The sequence below is a fragment of the Cavia porcellus genome, unplaced genomic scaffold (genome assembly GCF_034190915.1).
Source record: "Cavia porcellus strain 051 isolate PalLab524CR breed Dunkin Hartley unplaced genomic scaffold, mCavPor4.1 scaffold_31, whole genome shotgun sequence".
In the NCBI taxonomy this organism is placed as follows: Eukaryota; Metazoa; Chordata; class Mammalia; order Rodentia; family Caviidae; genus Cavia; species Cavia porcellus.
Window position 1 is genome coordinate 541,820 of NW_026947514.1, and position 16,181 is coordinate 558,000.

The 16,181-nt window shown below is 51.9% G+C and overlaps 1 protein-coding gene across 4 annotated transcripts in view; it reads left to right on the top strand.

Moving 5' to 3' along the window:
* Brf1 (BRF1 RNA polymerase III transcription initiation factor subunit) overlaps positions 1 to 12,798 on the top strand; it is a 74,123-nt gene extending 61,325 nt beyond the window's left edge. For 3 of the 4 annotated variants that reach the window (XM_063241053.1, XM_003463116.5, XM_063241054.1), the window contains 8 exons: positions 5,515 to 5,781; positions 6,992 to 7,053; positions 7,533 to 7,614; positions 7,689 to 7,744; positions 8,536 to 8,792; positions 10,764 to 10,815; positions 11,203 to 11,374; positions 11,807 to 12,798. In XM_063241053.1, the coding sequence (XP_063097123.1) occupies positions 5,515 to 5,781; positions 6,992 to 7,053; positions 7,533 to 7,614; positions 7,689 to 7,744; positions 8,536 to 8,792; positions 10,764 to 10,815; positions 11,203 to 11,374; positions 11,807 to 11,844 (986 nt within the window). In that variant the 3' untranslated portion in view covers positions 11,845 to 12,798. The remainder of the gene's footprint in view (positions 1 to 5,514; positions 5,782 to 6,991; positions 7,054 to 7,532; positions 7,615 to 7,688; positions 7,745 to 8,535; positions 8,793 to 10,763; positions 10,816 to 11,202; positions 11,375 to 11,806) is intronic. The other variant, XM_013144985.3, reaches the window with a different exon arrangement.
* The last annotated feature ends 3,383 nt before the right edge of the window (positions 12,799 to 16,181 follow it).

The following is a 16,181-nucleotide window of genomic DNA, read 5'->3' on the forward strand; positions in this document are numbered from 1 at the left end:
TGATTTTTTCCAGCTAGGTTGGTGACTCATTCAATGAGTGCTCACATTTATTTGTAAATTCTGTTCTTGGGTGCTGTGTCATTGCCGTCACTTTCTTCATACTTTCACTGTCTTCTGAAACAGTTCTTCCCTCCAGGAGGTATGGTCCTCTTCAGAAATGTACAGGTGTTTTCCAGCCACAGGTGACTTTTTCTGCAGCGTAAGGGAGTTGAACAGCCCGGGGGATGGTGTCTTCTGACTTGGTCGTTACCTTTTTTTTTTTTTGAGATGAGATTTTGCTTTGTAGTTCAGGCTGACCTTGAAGTCACTATGTAGCCCAGCTGGCCTCAAATCTGTAGCGATCTTGCCTCAGCTTCCCAAGGGCTCTCGGCCACTCAATTTTAGCTTTCAGTTTGCTGTGAATGGACCCAGAGTGTGTTGTTCTGCGTTTCTCCTCAGCGTGGTTTCCAGCCATGCACAGGGCCTGTGGACACCAGGGAGGAAGCGCTCTGCATCCCGGGTGGGCAGGCAGGCAGCTGGGTGTGTATGGCTTTCATTGTCTTTGGACATTGTCAGCTGTGCATTAGACAGCTGTCATTCAGGCCTCTGGTCCTCGCTTTCTTCCACCCAGTTACCTTACATACAGTGGTGGCTAGTGGATGATGCCTCTTTGGTACTCCTGAGGGTGTCGCTGACTGCCCACTCCCAGACCTGCTGGCTCACTTGTTAGGGTGAATGCAGCTAAAAGTCCCACTCTGTCCCTCTCTATCATGCTGCCTGCTAGGAACCTTTCTTACATAGCAGGGATCTGGCTTGGCTGTCTGTTCCAACTTGAAGAACTTTTTTACTTTATTTTTTTTTTTTTTTTAATTTTATTTCAGGAGAAAAGAAAAAAAAGCAGGGAAAGGGTACAAGTTATACAGATTTACAGAAAAAAAATGAACAGTAGGAAATCACTAATTAATGGATTACATATTGTCATCCTAGAAATAATTGTTCAAGTCACAAAATTAAAGCTTGAAAGTGGACATTCCATCAATGATACTGCAAACAGTTCTGTTCATTGATCCAATAAAACTCTGTGATATCATTTTCTATCTTATACACTTAAATATACATGCAGTTATATAGTTTGGAGCACTTTCTTTTCCTCTCTTTTGTACCATGACTATTACACATTTTGGGTTTCATTGCTCCCACGGTTCTTATTACTTTTTTGGAAGAGAGTAAAACCAAATGTGACATAACAGAACAGAATCGGTCAAGTCAAAAGGGTGGACATAATAGATAATGTAAAAACATAATACAAGGTGATCAACAATGGTTACCATAATGCCTCCCGCTATCTCTAATAGAATTGCCTATATCATTAGTTATAATACAATTGAACAAAACAGTAAAGAATAAAACCGACAAAACCAAAACATTGGAGACATTGTAGGTCTTCAAAAGTAGATAAAAGTCAACAAGAATGGGCGTCATAATGAATCTCATTATCTTCACAGCTGATGCCTAAACTTTCGAACCTGATACTATCCAGCAAAACAGAATAGGGGAACATCAGTTAAAAACCAGATGGTGAGAGTAATACAGGGCTTTAAATCAAGGTAATGAAAAGTCAAAGTGGGTTACTATAATATATCCTGCTATTTTTTTTCCTTTAATTAAAAGGATAAAGATAAAAAAGTAAATAATGGAGTGGAGATTGAGATAAAAGAGGGCATAACAATGAAACAGCGCAGATCAAAACATAACCATTTAAGCAGAATAGTGTTTCACCACCAGATAATCCTAACCTAAAAGTAGTTACCATATTGTTTCTTTCTTTGAAATCCTTGAGTACAACTTCGTATACTGTAACATTAAGTATATCAAAACAATGTAAAACCATTCAAGAGAATGACAGCATTACAGAGTATTTAGAATGGACTAACAGAAAATGAACAATGGTTTCTGTATAATCTCCTTGTCTTTAAAAGGTTTTTGCTTATACTATCGTACATAATAAAATCCAGTAGGATACAGCCTATTTAGACCATTGGAGACAGAAGGACAAAAGCCAGATGAGACTTCAAAACAAGATGATACTAAATCAGTATTACCTATTAAGATGTCATTTTCTCCAAAATAGCTGTTCCTATCATCCAATCTTCTCTGCCTCATTTCTGTTGAGCTCTTTTTCTGTCAGTAGCTGTCAGTTTGTCTTCTTCATTTTGTTCTCTGCTCCATTCGTTGTGGCCTCTCTGCCATTATTTCTGGATTCTTTGTATTTTTCTTTTTTTAGAATATCCTGCAATACTCTCTGTAGAGTTGAATTGGTGGTTGCAAATTCCCCCAGTTCCTCTTTATCCTGGAAGCACCTTGTTTTTCCATCAATTTCCAGGGACAGTTGTGCAGGATATCTCAATCTTGGCTGGAGATTATTATCTTTCAAAGCTTGAATTATTTCCCCCCACGCTCTTCATGATTTGATGGTTTGTGCAGAGAAATCTGCTGTAATTCTGATGGGTGTTCCCTTGTAAGTGGTCTGTTTCTTGTCTCTTACAGCTTTTAATATTCTGTTCTTGTATTGAATTTCTGGAATTTTTATTATTATATGCCTGGGTGTTGCTCTGTTTGGGTTGTAGGTAGCTGGGGTCCTGTATGCCTCATACATCTGAGTATCTTTACCTTTTGCTAAATTAGGAAAATTCTCCTGGATTATTTCTGTGAGTAGCTTTTGTAGTTCACTTGTTTGTGTCCCTACTTCTTCTTTTATGTTCTTAATCCTTAAGTTATGGATCCTCTTATCATCTTCTTGTCTTTGTATTATTGCTGTTTGTTTCTTTGTTATTTTTAAGAAGTTTTTCATTTCATTCTCCCATATTACAAGTCTGCCCTCCAGTTCAGATAGTCTGTCCTTAGTTTCTTTCAAGCTGTTATGCCAGTCTTCTATAGACTTCTTAGTATCTTGGTAGTCCCTTTGAACCTGCTTCACGTATTCTATGCTTTCTCTGTTTTCTCCATCAAACAATTCTCCCCTTTTTTTCTGTTCTTCCATTCCACCACCTGTTTTTTCTTGGGTGGTACTTAGCATTTCTCTAACTATTCTGCATACTTCTAGCTTCAGGTCATTGATAACTTCATTCCTGAATTGGTCTATGAGGCTCTCTATATGGTGCCTTATGTGTATTGGTGCGGTGTCTGCTATTGCCTGTTTCTCAGAATTGGGGGCCGAGGAGCCTTTCTTGTTGCTGCCTCTTCCCATGCTGCCTCTTCTTCTCTGTTCCTTATATATGCAAGCTTATATAAGAGGCCCAGCTTCTCTCCCAGTCAACCACAGCCTGATCGAATTGCGCCAGTTAGTTGTTCCCGCTCACCGATGCGCACCAGGGAGTTACGGACCAGGCAGCCTACGCGTCTCCCCTCCCGGCCACCAACAGGCTCTGGGATCTGGGTTGGGACAGTCTACCCGGTCCGCCGGCAGCATCACGCAGGCCAGGCACTTTTCACCAATCCCGCCCGAGAGGAGGATGTGTGGCTGGAGTCGCCACCGCGCCCTGCTCCCGCAGGACTGCTCGGGCCCAGAAAGTCCTCTGCTGGAGTCAAACTGTGGTAGAGTGTCAGTTTCTCTCACTCACCTCGCCACAAGTCAGTGCACGCCTCCCTGCCGTTCGCAGATTGCTGTTCCCAGAGCTTCTGTGCGTCTCTCTCCTTGCCGAGCTGCTGTAGAGGCAGCCAGCCGCCGCGCGGCGGAAAACCCAAATCGCAGCTTCCAATGGCGCGGTTCCAGCCTCCACACCGAGTCTTTTCTGTTCCTGTTTTAGCACCAGGACTGCATTCCAAGTTGGCTTCTCTCAGCCCAGTTTGTTCCTGAGTCAGCAGAGCATATCTCCACCTGCTTATGTCTCCTTAGTCCGCACCATTCCTGGCTTCTGAGCCGAGTCTTTCAGAGAGCCTCCGGTAGTTGCTGTTATCTGTCCGCCATGTTCTCCCGGAAGTCCGAACTTTTTTACTTTAATAAGTGAAGGAAGCTCGTTTACTCACTGAGTAGCATTTTTGCATAGAGTTCTCTAAACTGTAGTCTTATGCCTCTGTCAGTGATTTTGTTCATGTAATTTCATGGTATGTCTTTGGGGCAGTACTGTATTACTTCACTCCTGCCCTAATCATGACAGAACAGGTGTGTTTCTCCTTTGCATTTCCTGCTGCTGTCAGGCTCCTTTGTCTGCTGCCAGTGTGGGGAATAGGGGGAGCCTGGAGTGGCAGTGAGAGAACAGAAGCCACAGGCTCAGTGCTCTGGTTCAGGCTATGGGTAGGACTGAGGTTCTTGGAGCTGTAGGAGCCATACAGGGCTTGGAAACAGAGGGAGAGTGGGGAGGAGGGTGGGCTTGGCAGGTACGTCCTGTGCTGGCATGTGGAGACCTTTCCTAGGTCCTAGGCCAGCTTATCTTGGGGGGAACTTTGTGCAACAGCCCAGACCCCTGTGGGTTATACCTGACTGTCTTGGGCCATCACCTGTGAGCATCTTGCTCCAGGGAGGCATCTGTGCAGACCTGTGGCCTCCTAGCACATGCAGTGCTGACCTTGAGCTCTCATTGGAACACACTTAGCAGCTAAAGTAGAGTGAAGTGTTCTCAAATGTGTCTTTAAAGTAAGTTTCCAGAGAATTTAGTGATTCCAAGGCATTCCAAGAATGGTAAACTGTCCTTACTTAAAATGGGCCCTTTAGTTTTTGAGTCTTGACAAATGTATATACCACCTGTGAAACCAGCATTATGTCAGGCCACTCATGGACCTGTCACTATCCAGAGACCCTGTGCCCTTTGCAGTGTGCCCCCACCTAGCTGCAGGCTGCCTCTGCTGTTTTTTGTCCATTAAGTAGTTGTGTTTCTATATTCCTATGCAAAAGTCATTTCTACACATAGCTTGAACTCTTATTATTCTCTGGCTCTTGAGTTGTCTGTCAGCCATTTATGGCTTTTTATTATGGCGTAGCAGACCATGGATATACTGAGGTGCCCCAAGCGTGTCTTCTCATGGCTTATGTTGATGTAGTTTCTCCCTGAAGTTGGGGATGCATCATCTATTCTGCATCCACCTTTACCATACATGTGACCTACAGAGATGCCTGTGGGCATCTCTACTTGTTGTCATGACAGTGTCAATCAGAGGCAGAGGTACGTAATTCTTCCAAAATTGCTTTTATCAGTTATTTTACAGACTCTGCTTCTGGTGTCACGTCTAAGCTATCTGTGTTGAATCTCAAACTCAAACACTTTAGCTTTTCCTTACTGTGTATGTGCTGTTAGCCCTTCCCACAGGCCTGAGTGCATTTGGTATAGCTTCTACATGCAGCATATGGTTGTCCAGGTCATTCTTGTGCACAGATGCCCAATGCTGCAGGACTGTGCTGTCTGTGCTGCATTGAAGGTGTGCTTTTTGCGATTAATTTTTGTTCTTGATTATTTTTGCAGCTTGGCAAAAGTGTTTCTGTCATAAAAGTGGCTGTCAGACTCCTGTCTGTTGACAAGTGGTTTATGATTGTGTCTCCAGGCTCGGTTGAGGACACTACATCCAGCATCTTTGGCGAGGAGGATGCCGAGGACGAGGAACTGGAGGCAGCTGCCAGCCACATGAACAAGGACTTTTACCGGGAGCTTCTGGGTGGAGGCAGTGGCAGCTCGGATGCAGTAGAGATCCCTGAGGAGGGTGGCCATCCCTTGGCCCTGGAGTCCCTGCTTGGCCCCCTGCCCACAGCAGCCAGCTTGGGCATCTCAGACTCCATCCGTGAATGTATCTCATCCCCAAACAGAGACCCTAGTGAGTGCTTGTGGGACAGGGATAGGAGATGTTTCCAGTTTGTCCGGTCTCATGGCGTGAACAGGAAGCTACCATGGTCTTCTGAGAGAGCAGTGTTCTGGAAGAGTGGGCTAGGAGCCTCCATGATCTCACACAAGCTGTGTGATGGGCAGAGAGCTAGTGGAGCTAGTGTATACCAGTTCCGCTTGGTGCCAAGGCCTCCCTCCTGCATGTCAGAGCCCTGTTTTGGAGCCTGAGCTGGAGGAGCAGCAGCAACCTGGAGAAGGTGTGGAGTCTCTAGGGGGCCAGGACCAGTGCCACTCACCTCCTGTCTTGTTGGATGTGGCTAACAGCCTGCTTGGTAGCCTGTCCCTCCGCACTGTCAAAGGTGTTACTTGTGACACTAGAGCACTGCATTGACGAGTCCTCAAGCACGGACAGTTGCCCTGCAACGTGGTGCTGCATCCCTGCTGCTCTTTGCCTGTCCCATGCTTTAAAACATCATCAGGCCAGCCTTAATGAAGGGCCAGAGCACTAGGAGCTGTAGCAGGGCTGGTCAGTTCTTTCTCATTCTTTGCAAGGATAGGCTCCCCAACAGTGTATCTCCAGGTACCCAGTATAGCACAGCCCCCAGGACACTGTGCACCAGTCGTGGTGTATGGGTTGCTGAGAGAGCGCTGGACAGAGACAGCTGGGGCACAGTGACCCTAGAGCAAGAAGAGGCTGCTCCAGCAGGGCTTAGAGAGCACAGGGAACACAGCAATCACAGAGGGTCTCAGGTCTTCCTGTGAAGGCTGAGTGGGGAGGTACCCCAGCTAGCCTGGCCAAGGGGTCTCACAAGGGCAGCCTGACCTCTTTTGGTACAAACTTCACCGTTGGCCTTGCTGGGTCCAGAAGGCAGGGAGACTCCTGGAAGCTGGACTCTGGAACTCACTGCCTTTCTGCTCCTACTCTGAAGGCCTGGCTGTATCTCCCTGCTGGGTGGGAGCACATATCCCCATCTTGCCCTATGGCAGAAGTGTTGGACTTTCTCTACAGCTGTAGCCTGTCTTCCTGCTTTCTCATGGAGCCTTCTTGCCATCCTTACCCATGGACACATCTTGTGGGTGGGATGAGGTTGCAGGCTTCTGGAAGCCCCTTGACACAGGCTGAGGCCTGAACGGCCCAGGCAATATTGCACCCCTCTGACAGGGCTACCCCTGGGTTACACTCATGTGATGCTTCCCTCTAGAAGACGCCTCGGGGGATGGTGAGCTGGATCTCAGTGGCATTGATGACCTAGAAATCGACAGAGTAAGCACTGCCTCTCGCCTTTTCAGAATCAGGTTCTGGGGGTGGGTGGTTGTCAACCCAAGGCCTGTTACTGCTTCCAGCCTCTCAGGACCCTGTGGCTGGAAAGGGTGAAGAGGTAATAGGTTTCTATGTTGAGCAGAGGCCTGTCCATATTTCTCCTTCCTTTAACCATTTAAATATATACAGCCAGACCCAGAGATTCATACTGTAATCCCAGCACTTTGGGAGGCTGAGGGAGGAAGATTGCAAGCTGGGAAACTCAGAGACCTAAATCATGTCTCAAAGTAAAAACTGAAAAAAGGGCTGGAGATGTAGCTCATCGTAAAAGCCCTGGGTCCACTCCCCAGTACCACGTTAGCAGCAGCAGCAGAAGTAGCAGCAGCAGCAAGTAAAGGGAAAGTACATTCATTGGTGCGAGATCTTAGTGTACACTTGGATGCAGAAGCTCCAAGTCAGAGCCCTTCCCTTTGTGCACACAGTACATCCTGAACGAGGCAGAAGCCCGGGTGAAGGCAGAGCTGTGGATGCGGGAGAACGCCGAGTACCTGCGAGAACAGAGAGGTGAGTACCCCTTGTTGCTTGCCTGCTGGGTGCACAGGCCCTTGCTGATGCAGCCTGCTTTGTCTGACTTCTAGAGAAGGAAGCGAGAATAGCCAAGGAGAAGGAGTTGGGCATCTACAAGGAGCACAAGGTAGGTATCTGCAACATGCCAGGGTCCAGCTGTCCCCTGCAGTCCCTGCAGAGGGGAGGGGATGTATCTGTGAGCTGTGCCTGTCCAGTCACCCTAGACCAGACCAGGCCAGGCAGGCAGTTAGAGGCTGTGTGCTCCAGACCCCACACTGCATCCCTGGCTTCCAGGTTGCCCTGATTTGGCCACATGCACTGCATAGACTCCATTGCCAATGGACCTTCCATCCTAGTTGGGGTGAGTCCCCAACATGGATATTGGAGCTTCAGAGCTAGACAGACGTCCCTGGCCTTGAGTTCCTGTAGAGAATGTAAAAGGCCCTGGGTCTGAACTTTTCTCTGATCACCCTTTCTACCCTGTTGGTCATCACAGTGACTGACTTAGCTCCTCACTCCAGAGGACCCTAAAGCCCAGGACACCGTCCACCCAGTAGCATGTCCCATACCCTGCCACCTGCTGGGCATCCTCCTATTTTTTCTTTTCTTTTTTTTTTTTTTTTTTTTTTTTCCTTTTTATTGGTACCAGGGATCGAACTCATGACTGCCTGCTTGCAAGGCAGGTGCTTACGCCGCTGAGCTAAACCCCCAGCCCCTATTTTTTCTTTTCAATAGGCAGCTGTGCTGGGGTAGTCAGTGTGCAGGAAATGAGGTGGGAAGTGGCACAGCTGAGTGTCCCTGGTATGGCCTGAGGAGCCCTCACTAGTTCCCCTAGGTGCTGCAGCTGCTGTGCATGGGACCAATCACAGGGTGCAATTGATGGCCCATAGGAGGCCTCACAGTTGTATTTCACCCAAGCCCAAAAAGTCTTGCAAGCGTCGTGAGCCCATCCAGGCCAGCACTGCCAGGGAGGCCATCGAGAAGATGCTGGAGCAGAAGAAAATCTCCAGCAAGATCAACTACAGCGTGCTTCGCGACCTCAACAGCAAGGGCTTGGATAGCCCCCAGAGGGACGACATACGGCCCACCGAGAAGGGCAGTGCCAAGAAGCTGTCATGGAGGAGAGTGGTGGCCTGCAGGAGCGGGGCCGACCCTGGGACCAGTGTGGGGAAGAGGTACCATCCTGTCCCTTGAGCTGGCTGTCAGGGTTGGGGTAGAGCCTCGGGAGCTGTGCTCACCCTGCCCCACTGTGTGCTGGAGCTTGATGGGCTGTCCAGGTGTGGTGTGGACTATGTCCTGATTCCCCCCACTCAGCAACATCAGGATCTGCTGTCTCAAGGAGGCTGCAGGATGCCCAGTGGGATGACCAGTCCATGTCTTTTCTGGGCACCTTACTTGCCCAGGTGGAGGGAGGTGAGAGTTCCCTTTAGCTGGGTGTGGGTGGAGGTGGTGAGTAGTGCCACAGCAGCATCTCCTGCAGAGGAGAGGGCAGTGCTGCCCTGCAGCACAGCATCCAGCCATGTGGCAGTGTCAGATATCAGTGCATCCCTGCCATGCAGAAGGCTGGGCATAGTCAGTGTCCCTCTGTCCAGGTTCCTTGTGGGATGTTCCCCACCGTCCTCTTGGCTCCATTTGACTCCGGTGTTTTGACTCCGCTCCAATCTCTTCCTCTGTTCTCATTGTGTTGCTCCCTTTTGCTGTTTCTGGTGCCTTTTTTTTTTTTTTCACAATACCAGGCTAATGGTCTATGTCAGTTTACTTACCAGTCTGACCTTCATGGGGCTTCTAGGATTGTTGTCATGCTAGGGAATGAGAGTGCAGAAGGGTGCCCCCCTGAGTGGGCAGTAGCACTTAGTACCTGCTGCTGGAAGAGAGCACATGATGGGCCCAACAAACCCCCACCCTGATCCTGGCTGGATGATGCCCCAGCCCTCAGTGGCTGTGGTTGTCAGGTGGGAAGAGGCCTGGGGGTGGCTGTTACCCTGGGTCAGGTATGTTTGTGGAACTCCACTGTGACATTTACTGTCAGAGATGAGAGGCTGACAGCTGGAGCTGGCAGTAGGTTTTGGGAATGGTAGGAGTAGCTGGTGCCAAGATGGCCAGGGTCATCTGAGCCAACCGGCCCAAGAAACTCCCTGTGTTTAGAGGCTCCATGGCACCCATGGTGTCTCCAGGGCTGATCTGGCATGTCAGCAGGCAGGGCTGGGCCTTAGACTTCAGCAGCAAAGCCCTTGCCTGAGCCTGAGCCTGAGCCCTTGCCTGCCCACACAAGCTGTGCCCCATAGGGAAGGGCTCCACACTTCACCCTTTTCCCGTAGGCCCGGTGTCCCCTTGGCCCTCGTGGACAGCACTGTGGCCAGGTATGGCAACCCGCAGTGCTTAGCCCATTCTCCCCTCTGAAGAGACTTGGCCTGCTCCTGTCCCTATCAACATTAGCATCAGGCCTTCTGTGTGCTGGAGGTTTAGGGGATGGAAGACAGGCCTGGTGTGCATGAGGGCAGGAGGCTGGGTCTTGATGCACCCTTTCCTCCCTGCCTCTCTTCCTCAGAGCCTGGCATTGTTGAGAGAACCAAGCACAGGGAGACCATGTGGGCCTTACCCATGACCCTTATACTGTCCAGAAGTCTGAGGCAGGACAGACTATACTTGATCTCAGCCAAAAGGCTGAGAAGTGATGGGGCAGAACAGACTGTCCTCTTAGCTATGTGGCACCTGTGGACTCATCAGGAAGGGAGCCATTGCTGTGGCTTTTGCATTTTTGTGTCACTCACACACAGTGGAAGTCAGTGGCAGGTGTTGATTAGCACAAGATACACAACACAGTGGAGTTAGGATGGACCCAGCTAGGCTCCTGGGGGCAGTAGTAAGGGCAGTACACCCAACAAAGCCAAGAAGGAACAAGTGGGGCCCAGGACCAATGGGGGACCTGAGGACAGAAAGAGACATAGGGGAGGAGCCTCGATGGGCACTGGGGTGGACCAGGAACCTAAAGTCAGCCAGAGAGGCATGTGAGGCCAGGGACAGTGCCTGCAGCCACCAGATGGAGTTGGTCCATGCCATGCAGCACCAGGCCTGGCTCTCTGCGCCCCAGCTGGCAGGCATTCAGCAAGCAGGCCAGGCTGAGGCTACGCTGTGCTATCTTTCAGGTTGAGGCCTCTGGTGTCTACACTGCCAGCTAAAAAAGCAGCCTTGGGAGAGGTACGTCTCTTGGCATACAAGCAGGGCCTAGGGAATTATTCACCACTGCCCAGGACAGGCAGTCCCTGGTGCTTATGATTCAGGCAGCTGGGTTACAGAAGCAGAGTGGGGAGGTGAGGCCTGCTGCTGGGTACTGAGGTTGTGAGTGAGCTGGGACCTTGTTGCTGGGGCCCTGTTCTACAAGTGCTGAGACCTGGGACCTGGACATCTGGTGGTGAGGCCTGCTGTACAACCCCAGGAGACCACAGGGGCCAGTGAATATGGAGCCAGGCAGACCTCTGAGCAGCTCAGATGTGGGGCAGGAGTGCTGAGGCCTGGATAGGGCCAGCCTAGAGGGTTAATGAGGGTGGCCTCTGTGTGGCTCCTGCCCCCTGCTGACTCTCCTAGGCTGCATTTCTGAACTCCCCTGCCCTGGGACCTGAACTGGCCAGGCCAGCAGCAGTGCTGGTAGAGAGCGGCCCAGTGTCCTACCAGTCTGAGGAGGTAGCTGATGAAGACGACGCAGATGAGGATGATGGAGAACCCTGCATTAGTGCCTTGAAGATGTTGGGCAACAATGGTAGGTGTACCCCATATGGTTGGTGTGAGTGCAGAAGCTGGGTGGGGCTTCAGAGAGATGAAAGTAAAGAGCATCTGCCCTTGAAGAAGCCTGAGCCCAACCTGTGAACTTCAGACTCATCTCTCTGGAAGGGAAGGAATTTGAACTAAGCTGGGACTATATTGGCCATGTTGGTGGGCTGCAGCCACTGGATGTGCTAGAAGCAGCTGGCTGGGGCTGAGATGCCCACTGTGAGTGCTGCAGGCTCCAAGCTCACTAATACACGGGGTCACCCCTGTACTCACTTTGCACAGGGGCCACGTGAGAAATCGAGGCTCCATACTGGGGTTCCACAAACACAAAGGGACCAGGAGACCACAGTGGCAGTCCCCACCACATGTGGTCTGAGACAGGTCTCCACCATGTCCATTCTCCCATGATTGTGCTTTGCAGCTTACGGCTGTGACGGCGATGATGATGACGGCTTCTGAGTGTGACCTCAAGACCAGCAGCGTCCTGACTGGACCCTGAGCACATCTCATTGGGGTTGGCCAGGCCCCCAGGTGTGGATACCAAGACTCGGGGCCACCTAGCACTTCCTGATTGCTTGGAAGCCCTCGTCCCACAGCCTCATATGGCCTCCGTGGCACTTAACCATGGGACCATGTTTGAGCAACATAAGAAGCATTTCTGGCTGGCAGGAGAAGCTGGACCAGCCTTGTGTCTGATAGGACATGGCCAGGGAGTGCCTAAGGCCTGGTTTCTACCATGTGGCCCAGCTGGAGAACTCTTAAGAGGTGGACACTGTCATGTCCCCATTGTGAGCAAACAGACGGGAGCACCTGGCCCAGCTTGCCAGCCCTGTGCTCCAGGACTCCGCTCTTGTCCCAAAACCTGAGTGGCCTGGCCGTGTGCAGAGTACACAGGGGTAGCCAGCTGCTCCTACACTCGATCTCCACATGAGTCCAGAGCTGATCAGCCTTGAGCCTTCCTCCAAGTGGCATGAGCTCCCCATACCTCTGAAGCCCCATTGTTGCTAGGCACCATGGGAGCAGCACAGAATATGGGGTCTGCACCTGGTACTGGCCCTGCCCTATGACCTGGAGCCACCTCTGTGCAGCAGGGGCAGGACCAGGTCGCAGGCCATCCTGGTACTTGGGCCTCTTCACCTGCAGGGCTCTGAGCCCTGCCTCCCTGACTGTGGCCCAGGGTGGGGAGAGCAGGGCTTCTTCCTGGGCAAGACACTAGCCTCCTGGTGGGCCGACTGGTGTCCTGTGCTGCTCTGCCTTTGGGGTCAGACCCCAACGCATGCAGAGACAGCATGTTGGGGCCTGAAATCCCCAGACTGCTTTCTGCCTCCTGCCTATACCTGCAGCCAGCCTAGGCCAGAGCTGCTGCTGCACACCAAGTGAACTAATGCAGAAAGACCTGTACCTGAGCAGAAACTGGCTAAACTGTGATTTCGTGTGTGGCTGGCCTTCAACATGGCACATCTGACCCTGTGGTTCCCAGCATGCCTTAGGAACCCTGGTGGGACAGGCGGGTGGGCAAGGCTCATGCTAAGAAGTCTCCATGGAGGTGGCTGCCCATTCTTTGAGTTCTACCTACCTAAGCTCAGGCAAGGACCTGACTGTCTCAGGTCAGGATCTGGGGTGCTCTCCCAGTGTGCCTTTCCTTGTCTCTGGGAATGGGGAGAAGATACCAGAAGGCCCAGTGCTGCCCTGAGGAAGAAGTATCTGGGCTGCAGCTCCCTAGACCATCCCCAGACTGTAGCATGGGCATGATAGGGGTAAGGATGGATGAGGATGTGCCTGCAGCAGAGAGCTAGTGGCTGGCAGGCAAAGATGTGCATGCAGGGCTACTCATAGGCCTGAATGGTGAGAACACCTGGACACACCTGTGCAGCACAAGGGTTCATGTGGGTCAGGGTAGGCAGGGCTTGTGCCTGCCCATGGGGGACAGGGTACACTAGGGCCAGCCCAGAAATGGCAGGGCTGGGCTGCAGAGAACAGATGTGGGGTGGGTTTGGGGAAGGCTGGCTTGGGAAAAGGGACAATCAGGAATCCTCCAAGCTTGAGCAGCTTCTAGAACACACAAAGCAGTGAGAGGACATCCCAAATTTGTTTTTGCTGGAGTGTTTGCCAGGCGGTGGGACCTCTAAAGGGAGGAGAAATCACAGGAAGGGACACAATGTCTCCTGTGTGTAGGCAGCTGGGTATTAAAAGATGGGTTTCCAGGACCCAAGGAGCCATGGCTAGGAAAGGTGTGTTCCTACTCCGCAGGAGAGGAGGGGCTGGGCTCAAGTCCCCATGCAGGCAGGGTGTCTAAGGCAAAGGGAGGACAGAAGGAGAGAGGTTAGCACCCTGGGAAGAAGACAGGATGGCAGATAGTCTGCAGGCCTACACAGGTAAACTGAGGTTACCCCAAGGGGACAGCAGGAATTGCTGTCATACTGGAAAAGGGAGGGGTTAGGGCTGTGGAGAAGCCAAGCCTCACTACCCAAGGGTGGCCTGAACCCTGTCCCAGTCTCAGCTGGTACAAGTTTAGGGTACACATGCATGCCCTCACTCTTGGGCTGCGCTGGCTTGGCTCAGCTCAGGGTACAAGAGAGGGCCTCTAGGCCTCTGATCATAGCCCCTTCTGGGAAGTCCCAGAACAGGCCGTGTGGTAGCCCAGGAGCAGGGAGAGGACCCTCACCACCCCTGCCCTGTGTATGCACCTGAGTGCCAGACAGCCAACAGTCCTCTCTGCTGGTTTCTGTGCCTTCCTGTGGCCTGTTACCCACATGGGAGGAAGGTGCCTTCTTGGAGAAGGCACTGGCCAGAGATCTGGCTGAGCCATGCACTTGGTGCTTAGGGGCAAGGTGCCAGTGACTACAGGTACTGATAGAGGTACCTGGGGCAGCTTCAAGGAGTTGGATGTGGCACGAAGCCCAGGGCCTGGCCCTGGGTGAGGATGGGCAAGGCCACACTGTGGCGCACTGGTCAGAGGCCCTGTGCAGTTTGCCTCGCAGAGCTGTTCTGCCCAGCTCTGTACCCACAACATTGGCCCCTGGGAAAGGCAGAGGGCTCCTTTTTGCACAAACATGCCTCTGGGCTCCTTGGCTATCTTTGTTTCCCAGTGACATCCCCACCTGCCCCAGGGAGCAGGGGGCAACATACCCCAAGCTTGTCCCACTACCAGGTTGCCCTGCTGCATGGATGACGTCGGTAGAGACTCCATCCTGGCCACCTGACATTGTTTCCTTGTCACTCTGCCCAAGGCGGCTGTGTCCTGGCTCTTGGCTGGGCAGAAGAACCACGTAGGAACTTGAGAAGCAGGAAAGACGGCTTGCCCAGGGGTCACTGCTTTGGGCACAGCATCCTACTGCATCCCTATGCTGGCAACGCCCGACTGCACCCTGACAGTTTCCTGAGGAAAGGCAAGGTTGGGTGGGAAATGGAGCTGTCTGGTCAGTACCTGTGGTACTTCCTGCTCTGTGGGCATCTAGGCCTGACCTGAGTTGCCCAACTGCTTAGGCTGGCTTTTAGGGACACCAGGTGGCAAGCAGATGGCAACAGCTGGGGCTGGGTGTAAGAGTCATCCCAGCCTGTCCATTCCCCGCTGGAGGTACACATGAAGCTTGATTCTTCTCCCTGCTGATCAGAGCAGCTGTGGATCAGTGTTCCATTCCAGCCATGGTGACTTGGAGCTTGCAAGATGAGGAGCTGCAGCCTGCCGAGTGGGGCCTGCAGGAGACTGGCTTCAGTGTCTCAGCAGCTGTCTCAGCATCCTCTCAGCTGTAGCCTAGCTGGGGCGGGGGTGGGGGTGCTCCAGTGCTGGCTTGGGTCCTGGGAAATGGTCTTAGGCACACACTGGGCCAACACACCTCAGAGCTTCCCCACCCCCCCTGGCATCTATAGCTCTGCTGGAGTGCAGGTAGCAGAGAAGGGTGTGAGCCAAGGCTGAGCCCATGCCCCTGGATGAGAGGTCTCTGATGGCAAGTGGCAGGTCCAGGACAGGCCAGCCATTTGTGGCAGTGAGCTGAGTCTGCTGGGCCCTCTAGTGCTGGGAGGGTGTCTGGTCTGTGTGGGTGTGGGGCATGATTACTGCTTGCCCTGGTCTAGATAAGTGGCAGAGATACAGACTAACTCAGGGGCGTACAGGTAAGGCCACAGAAGTCCCCCAGCAGGAAAGTGGCTGCCCAGGCACTGTTCAGAAGCCTCTTTGTGGAGGTAGGCCCCTGCGGTAGGGCCTGGCCAGGGACAGCAGGTTTTCTTCTGGGCAGAGCCCTTGCTTCCTTGAGCAGGCAGGCAAGGCAGGAATTTGACATGAGCATATGCACCCACAAGCATACACATGTTCCCAGGGAAGATAGCATGAGCCTCCAGGAGGGCTGACCTCACTGCAAAGTCCTCTGGCCCTTGTTCCCCTTACCCATGTGGCCCCAAGTAGGCATGGCAGGTGGGTCCTCTTCATCTGCTACTTACACACACTCATGTCCCAGTGTGCACACCCTCCACTTAGCTCCTGCCTGTCCTGTGCTTTCACCCACCCACAGCCTGGTCCATGATAGTAGGCCTCTGCCACACCCTTCTGCTGATGTCTAGGCCTGTTCTAGGGACTCTTCTGTTCATGGCTGGCCTGGGTCTGTGCTTGCTGCCCCGGGGGAGGGTGTCTGAACCTGCCACCTTTCCTCCCAGCCTTTAGGATGCATGGCAGGATACCAGGCCCTGCCAGGGGATGGGGGTTCCTGCCTGTTTCTGTGGCAGTCCACAGAAACCAGACTTCTGGGGTTGCAGCAGATGTTAAGTAGCTACTACTGCTGGCAGCTCTCATGGCTGGGAGA